This window comes from Bombyx mandarina, chromosome 12, assembly GCF_030267445.1.
Source record: "Bombyx mandarina strain Sakado chromosome 12, ASM3026744v2".
In the NCBI taxonomy this organism is placed as follows: Eukaryota; Metazoa; Arthropoda; class Insecta; order Lepidoptera; family Bombycidae; genus Bombyx; species Bombyx mandarina.
The window spans coordinates 2,360,494-2,369,520 of NC_143219.1; the positions used below are offsets into that span (position 1 = coordinate 2,360,494).

The window sequence follows — 9,027 nt, forward strand, 5'->3', positions numbered from 1 at the left end:
TGAACTATAAGTGGGTTTAACATTGATTTTTTGAAAAGTTGTTTTCTTAGTTAATCATTTGGAGCGTTGTAGTCTAAAGGCCATAGTAGACACATCAATGCAACTATGATAGCGTTCAAATCCAGCAGACATGTTTACGAACTACTTCAACGATGAAGGTTTTTTATTGAAAGCTCACAGTCCACCCGGTTTTTTGTGCTTACCAGAGCCCATTGGCATCAACAACGTATATCCCGCCACCCACCTTGAGGCCTAAGATCTGAGCCTCAGTTTTGCAGTACAACGGCTGCCCCACTCTTCAAACCCAAACCTATTACTTCACGGCAGAAACTGGTGGAATTCTAGTTTCAACTTACCAATAGTTTGTTCTTCGACATGGGGGCTATGGTTGCACCGAACCACATGTCATCCTTGATCATTTCGTCTAAAAACGACACGTAACCCAGATATCCTTAAAATAAAATCACAATTTAGTAATTATTTCAAATACTGATGCTATGGGTAAGATGTGTGAAACTCGTATGGTCATGATCTTGATCTCATTACTGTTAGTAGGGCGTTTTCTGAACCCACATGATACCTTCACTCCACCTATTTCCGACACAAAGCATTATTGGTAGCTCCACTGCACTGAAATCAGTGTCGCTATATGTGCCTGATGGCTACATGCGCGGATGTATGTGTGGAGGGGTGCGTCGCCAGCGGCAGCTTAGTATCACGCACGCGCGTACGCAGCACACCGCTAACTCTCCGACGCATCGTGCTGTCTCGCTACTCAATGGCTTGCTAGCCTATGCTCCGGAAATGGATATATTCCATGATGGTTTGCAGCGATTTATTGTTGTTGTTAGAAATTACTTAAGCTAATTATTAATACCTTACAAATGTTTGCGTTTGTACTGTTAATTTGTAAGTAGACTAAATAAATAAATAAATTGCGTTTCAATTTGGAGGTCGGAGCAACCGTTATTCCATTGAAATTAGATTTAAAACTCATGTCTGAAGGTGGGTGAAAGCATTTGCGTTGTCGATGTTCATGTCACAGTTAACACCAGGTGGGTCGTGAGCTCGTTTGCTCTTTTATGTAATAAAAAAGTGTGTGTGTCCGCTCCGACGCACGACTGGAGTTTACTGGATAGAAAAATTAAACGAAACAATACGAGAAATAGTTCTATATTACGACAACACGATACACAACAGATTATTAACAAATTAACGAGACACAAAACAAACGACTAACAAATATATGAAAATACAATAATGAGAGAAACGCGCGATCAGTACGAGGCTTTGTGGCGGACTGCCGGCGCAGCAGCCCGGCGTCACCTGCGATAACGCGGCCGCGCGTTGGCTCCTGATTGGCGCGCGCACGCATCACGCAATCAGGAGCCAATCAGGCGCATAACGCATTTCGTGTGACATGCTAGGCGCATAACGCATTTCGTGTGACATGCTAGTACGATTTTGGTCCCCATAATTTTCATACCCCGGGCCTATATATGTAAATCGATTCTAAAGGAGTAAACTCCAAAAAGTGTGTGTGTCCGCTCCGACGCACGACTGGAGTTTACTGGATATAAAAAATTAAACGAAACAATACGAGAAATAGTTCTATATTACGACAACACGATACACTACAGATTATTAACAAATTAACGAGACACAAAACAAACGACTAACAAATATATGAAAATACAATAATGAGAGAAACGCGCGATCAGTACGAGGCTTTGTGGCGGACTGCCGGCGCAGCAGCCCGGCGTCACCTGCGATAACGCGGCCGCGCGTTGGCTCCTGATTGGCGCGCGCACGCATCACGCAATCAGGAGCCAATCAGGCGCATAACGCATTTCGTGTGACATGCTAGTACGATTTTGATTGGCGCGCGCACGCATCACGCAATCAGGAGCCAATCAGGCGCATAACGCATTTCGTGTGACATGCTAGTACGATTTTGATTGGCGCGCGCACGCATCACGCAATCAGGAGCCAATCAGGCGCATAACGCATTTCGTGTGACATGCTAGTACGATTTTGGTCCCCATAATTTTCATACCCCGGGCCTATATATGTAAATCGATTCTAAAGGAGTAAACTCCAAAAATCATGTCTACAGCGTGAAATTATTATATAGGTTAAGCTTATGTTGTGATTTAGGCCTTTTCGCGGATAGCTATGCGTTAATAAGGCTATTTGCAGGCGTTCGAGAACATTATAAGGGACAGGCTTCTGAAAGGCGGTGGCCACGATCCTTCAGATATGAGGAATGTCATTTGTTGGACTGTTATCCTATGAATTATATAATTTGTAAAATGATACTTCTATACTATTTGAAACGGCCAAACAATTTGAGAATTGAACAAGGTGAGAATATTTTCTGCATGTCAAGCTTACAGTTCGAAAATTACTAAATTAGTTAGTTTTTTTTTCAAATGCTATTTCACAACATCTTAAATATCCTAAAGCAAATACTTATGAATGCTAACTATAAACTTGAGTCAAAGAAGAGAGAAACAGTCGTTTATATACTCACGCGAGCTACCCAGACTAATTACGTTGCAAGTAACGTTGCTAGCATCCATCGTGTCCTTTAGAGGACAATTGTAGACCAAACCTGATGAAACGGAGGAGTGCATTTTGGCCACAGCTTTTGGCGCACCAACTACGAGACTAAAAACAAAGGAGAGTTACAAATCATTTTAAAAGTAACCAGAAAAATAAGTCCTTCACATCAGAGTGATTGAGACGTAACGTAACTTATGACACGAATGATGTTTGTAGAAGTCATAGTCAGTGGACTCCAACGTTAAAGGGCCATAGTTCCAGCGCATCAGTAATGGGACATAGCCGAGCCGTGTCGACTGCTTAAGACCGACCTTGCAGAGGGACCCATCATAGTGCTCAGCAAAAAAATATAAAAGCAGCGTTCTTTGGAGAACCGTGAGATGCGTGTCATATCTTTAGAAAAGCTCAGCTAACGCGATGCGGGTATTTTAGTATGTGGAAAAAATTTAGAAATTTATGGTAGGCAGCGGCTTGGCTCTGCCCCTGGCATTGCTGACGTCAATGAGCGACGGTGACCACTTACCATCAGGTGGGCCGTATGCTCGTCTGCCTACAAAGGCAATAAAAAAAATGTACAGAGAGCTTTAGTCATTCCGTAGATCTAGGGGCTCCAAGCGATCCCTATGTCTACCGGTTTTGAAGTCGTCGTGGCCTAACGGATAAGACGTCCGGTGCATTCGTGTTGAAGCGATGCACCGGTGTTCGAATCCTGCAGGCGGGTACCTATTTTTCTAATGAAATACGTACTCAACAAATGTTCACGATTGACTTCCACGGTGAAGGAATAACATCGTGTAATAAAAATGAAACCCGCAAAATTATAATTTGCGTAATTACTGGTGGTAGGACCTTTTGTGAATCCGCGCGGGTGGGTACCACCACCCTGCCTATTTCTGCCGTGAAGCAGTAATGCGTTTCGGTTTGAAGGGTGGGGCAGCCGTTGTAACTATACTTGAGACCTTAGAACTTGTATCTCAAGGTGGGTGGCGCATTTACGTTGTGGATGTCTATGGGCTCCAGTAACCACTTAACATCAGGTGGGCTGTGAGCTCGTCCACCCATTTAAGCAATAAAAAAAAAAAAAAAGCTCGCAATGATCTTCAAACGCCAGCCATTCAAATGGTGGGACTTTGACGTTATATCGTAACGTGGCTGGACACCTTCACATTGCGGTATCTATAAAGACCGCTATCTTAAATGAATTAATAGTTGGGGTCACATGTATTTTATGTTCCCTGTAGTTTTCTATCAGGCATAATCTAATCATTCAATACTATGTTTTGCATTTATTAAAAACTAGTGACCCACTCCGGCTCCGCTCGGGTCAACAAAAATTTCAATGATATTTGACGTCGTTTTATTTTTTAAAATAAAAGAACATTTATTGCGGCATAACTATAATAGTAAGACTAATGCTGTCGCAACACTTTTTGTAAATAATAATGTGTTCTACAAAGTCGTAGTATATTATTTTATTCTATCATTAATAGTTTTCGCAGGGCACGCGATGTAAAGAATATTTTAGGTATTTTTTTTTTACCTTCAGTTACATTATCGGAATTTTAGTAAGGATCCCTATTTTTTTTCAAAAAAGATTATAGCCTATGTTACTCGGGAATAGTATATCTTCCAAACAGTGAAATAATTTTTCAAATCGGTCCAGTAGTTTCGGAGCCTATTCAATACAAACAAACAAACAAACAAACAAACAAATCTTTCCTCTTTATAATATTAGTATAGACAATCCTTAAAGTCCAGGATGTTCTAAAAATACAACATTATGTTGTATGTAATTTATCATTTAGTCCCACAATATTCACGATAAGATAGAAGCGCAGAGTGCAATGTAATGCATTTCACAATATTTTTTATGTTTTTTGTATTCGGTTATAAAAAATTTGAATCATTAAGGTGGTCGTCGCTTACATTGTAAGAAAAAGGGTAAGGTGTGCTTTCGTCAAGTGATGCGACTTCCGTATGTATGGGTAACAATTAAAAAAAAAACTAATTTACACTTGTTCACCTAGGACTTCAACGGTGAAGAAATAACATAACAGCGAAATTTAAAAAACAATAAAATGATACTCAGTACTCAGTACGTGTATGGATTTTTTTTCTCTACCTATGCTGATAGCCTTGAGGGGCTAAATCAGCGTTACTCTAGCGTGTAGGTGAGCTCCCGGGGCTCAAGCCGAAGGTGTTGCTAATACTGGCCACAGCAAGAGCAGTGCTTCGCAGAATCTACCACCGGATCGGAAAAGCGACCCACTGAGAAGATCCGGCGAGAAACTCAGTGGACTGTGTCTGTGGGTTAATTTACTCGCCGAGCCCTTCGCCGCAAGCGAAGGACGGTGACCGGTGTACGTAATGACACGTCATCTCGGATCCTCCCGATCCACTAACGGTGCTTCTAGGTACTTCAAGTAGGTACTTGACGAAGGGCTCAACGAGTAAATTAACTCTCAGACACAGCCCACTGAGTTTCTCGCCGGATCTTCTCAGTGAGTCGCGCTTCCAATCCGGTGGTAGATTCTGCCAAGCACGACTCTTGCTAGGGTTCGTGTTAGCATAGTCGTCAGGTTTGAGCCCCGTGAGCTCACCTACTAGTTAAGGTTCCGCTGGAATAGCCTCTCTAGGCTACCAGCTTAGGTAGGAAGAAAAAAAAAACGTAATGACTTGTGCTATAGCGTAATGTAGCCACGGGCGGGTAAGTACCTCCTAGTCGGGTAAGTCCTGCTTAGTATTGAAACGCGATAGTCATGTGTTCCGGTTTTATAGATAATAGTAGCTATGCGTGTTAATAAAGTATCTTATGAATGGAGCCAAAATTTCGACAGTGACCTCACTGCTGAATGTCAAATAAAAATCGTTTCGCGCAAGTTTATGTACACTTATTTGCACGGAAAAATAAGCCCATTTTTACAAATATGTAATTAGAAATAGCAATATCAGTGCGGTCGAAACATTCATAGAAATATCCAGTGGAAATATTATCTTCAGTGCCCTAGTAATAATAATTCGAGCCCACTGGTTCTGATCTGATCTTTTGCATTCCTTCCGTGAACATTTTTTTTTAATGTTTATTTCATTATAATATTACTTATATTATCTACTTTAGTAACAAAAAAACGTATCCCATTTTTATTTCACTCTATTTATGACTATTTTTTTAGCCTTTCATAAGTGTCTTCTGCAAAGGCTATTAACTAACAGTTCCTCAATCTTGCTCGATATGATGTTCAGAAGACTGTTGCCACTGTCATGCTTAGTCCACAGATTTATGACCTCCAGCACAGCTAAACAACCGATGGACTAATGTATTTTCAGTTTTCTTCCTAATGTATTTATTTTAATCTAATAGATTAGAAAATAGTGTTAATTTTTGAATGTTCTAAATATAGCACTCACCCGTAGGAGCTCAGAGAGACGCTGTAACCAAAATAACCTGACCCTCCATCGTTGGGGTGAAACGTTATTTTTGATCCCTCGTGGAATACGTCAATACCGGATACAAATTCACAACACAGTAAAAGGCTTAAATAGATAATTGATCTATACATTTTTTTTAAATATAATTAACAAACTATTTACGCAAGTTATTGTATTTTTTTACTGGAACAATGACGCGACGTACAGTTCAGATGTTAGCGGTAAATGAACTAAAATTGAAATGATAAAATGTCCAGACTTCGTTTATGTGCATTATTATGAAGCTCATGTCAATTAGCTAATGATTTCAACTTAAAAATTAATTATATAAATGTATTATTTCGTGTAGTTGGGTAGATGAATTTAGTGTTTAAATGGTAAGCATTGGCATCACAACATGTCCGATATAACACCTCCTGAGACCATCATTCTGGTTATTTCTACCACGAAGCATTCATGGGTTCCGGTTAGCAGCGTGGGATAGCTATTATACAACTGAAGCTTTGACTTGATGTCTTCATGTGGGTGGCATCATTAATGAGATTTGCCCTTGTAGGCAGACGAGCATACGGCCCACCTGATTGTGAGTGGTTACCGTTGCCCGTAGAGTTCAGCAATGCCAGGGGCAGAGCCAAGCCGCTGCGTACCGCTTATATACTCTCCACAAGCCTCGTTTGAAGAAGGACATGTCATAGCGCTCGGGAAACACTGTGGAGGAGAGCTTATTCCATAGACGGATGGTACGTGGCAAAAAAAAAACCCTCTGGAAACGCACTGTGGATGACCGCAGCGGCTCCAGGTAGTATAAATGAACTCTACTCCGGTGGCGGGCGGTGCGATGGTAAAAACGAGATGACGGTATCATCTCGAACAATTCCTCAGACGTTCCAAACGATCCTGTGGCCATTAAATACTATATGGATCGGCAACTCCTTTATTTGTTTACGCCAAAATTACAATATTAAGCGCACGTATAGTTCGTTCGGCTGTCGGTCCGACTTGTGATAAAGATTTCGGACCCTGTAGCTCAGTGGTCGGGTCACTCACCACAATATAAACAAGATAAAATAAACACAACAAATGCCTTATCAATGTGCGGAACTGTGTATCTCTGTAAACTTTATTTTATTTATTGTATCTTTGCTAATAACATCAGAATGCTTATTGAAATACAAGGCTAATAGGAGATGGCATCATGAGGACGAAAGTCGTGGATGAAGGTATGATGAGCAAATTTGGAGGACTACGAAGTAGATAAAACAGTGAAGTGTCTTCAACCTTTTTGTTTCTTCTGTCAGCCTGTTTTTTATGCAGTTTCTTTTTTGCGTATCCAAATTTTTGATTGGCGTAACTGCTACTGTGATAGGACGTCTTGTAAACCCCACGTCATTTTGGATCTATCCGATCCACTAACGGTGCTTTTAGGTACCTCAAGCACCGGTCATCATTCTCGTCGAACCCGTCGCTTGCGACGAAGGGCTCGACGAGTAAATTAACCCCACTGAGTTTCTCGCCAGATCTTCTCAGTGGATCGCGTTTCCGATCCAGTGGTAGATTCTGCGAAGCACGGCTTTTGCTAGGGTTCGTGTTAGCAACGTCATCAGGTTTGAGCCCCGTGAGCTCACCTACTAGTTAAGGCGACGCTGATATAGCCTCTCAAGGCCATCTGCTTAGGTAAGACACAAAAAAAATATTGTAAACCCAACTCTGCAAAATTACCCTATCCGTTTCTTTGATGTCTATGGGCTTTACTATTCAGTTAAACATCCTCAGTTAATACCGGTGAATTCGATATCCGGGAAGATCTTCATCTTCTTGCCCTTATCGCCACAATTTAGGCGATTGGATTGGCGACAGGATCAGCGCAGCATGTCCCTATCCTCATCATGCTGCATAGGGATTTGACATGAGTTTTACAACCTGCCTAACGTCATCTCTCCTTGGAAAATATCTCTAGTAGTTCCCATCGCAACATTCACATCATTCTACTGGCTTTTCTATTTCTCCAATAATGTTGTCACGTGACATTACAGGATATACATAGAATTATTATTATTATTATACAAACGATATACATTTTAATTTTTATCTAAATTGAGAAATTAAGAAATTTCAATTTCATTATTCTCCAATCTTACTATCCCTGGCGCCGTCACCATCGGAAGTAAAGCAGTTATTCAAATAACATAATCACCCTATTATTAAATACTTAAAAATACATATTTATCATCATTACATCATCACTCAACGTATTAGTCATGAACAAACAACGGATTTGAATGTACAGTTAAAATCAACTATTTATTGCGCTTTGTATTGTGATGACTATGTTGAAAAATATACCTACAAACATTGTTTACTGCGCAATGCCAATGCCTTTTTAAACACTTTGCATTGTGCATATGTTAAATGGCTTTGAAAAAAAAGTATATACTAGCTAATAAAAAGAAAAAAATATATATTATATATATATACAAACCTATTTTTTTAGCCCACGTTTTTATTAGTTTAATGCGCAACAGCAAAATAAGTACTTCAAAATAATTTATAAATTCTTTGGCGCAAATAGCATCTAATTAGTTTTTAAATTCCAGTGTAATTAAATTGCATTAAAAGAGTGTTCTCGCTATCTCTCTCCCACGTCGACATCTTAGTTTCTGTGACGTCATGTCATGTACTTCACAGTGCGCCCTGGAAAAGTATCAAAATGTATTGAACGATAAATATATGAAATAAATGAAAAAAAAAGTATTATAGTCACTTCTACACAAACAATATATTACAAAAAGTCAATATGTGATTGGTAAATATATGAAGTTAGCACAGTAAAATGTTTTGAAGAAAAATGAGTCGGCATTGTTGTTCTGACCAATGTAATAGGTGTTTCTAGAAAGAGCTCCACTCTAAGTTTGATATTGTATAGAGCGTAGTCTTCGACTATTGTCTCCAGTTGTGTGGAATTAACGTGGTCAGAAAATCTGAATCTAACACTCCTTGGACTCGATTTCAATTCCTGTAAATCTATCTCGGAAT

At 39.9% G+C, this 9,027-nt stretch overlaps 1 protein-coding gene across 1 annotated transcript in view; it reads right to left on the reverse strand.

Annotated features, from left to right (window-relative positions):
• The window catches only part of LOC114243542 (integrin alpha-PS3), a 30,023-nt gene extending 23,786 nt beyond the window's left edge, over positions 1–6,237 (reverse strand). Inside the window, exons 1-3 of the mRNA XM_089732065.1 lie at positions 5,974–6,237; positions 2,534–2,670; positions 357–451 (exon numbers count right to left, since the gene is read on the reverse strand). Of these exons, the coding sequence (XP_089588191.1) occupies positions 357–451; positions 2,534–2,670; positions 5,974–6,125 (384 nt within the window). The 5' untranslated portion in view covers positions 6,126–6,237. The remainder of the gene's footprint in view (positions 1–356; positions 452–2,533; positions 2,671–5,973) is intronic.
• Between the last annotated feature and the right edge of the window lie 2,790 nt (positions 6,238–9,027).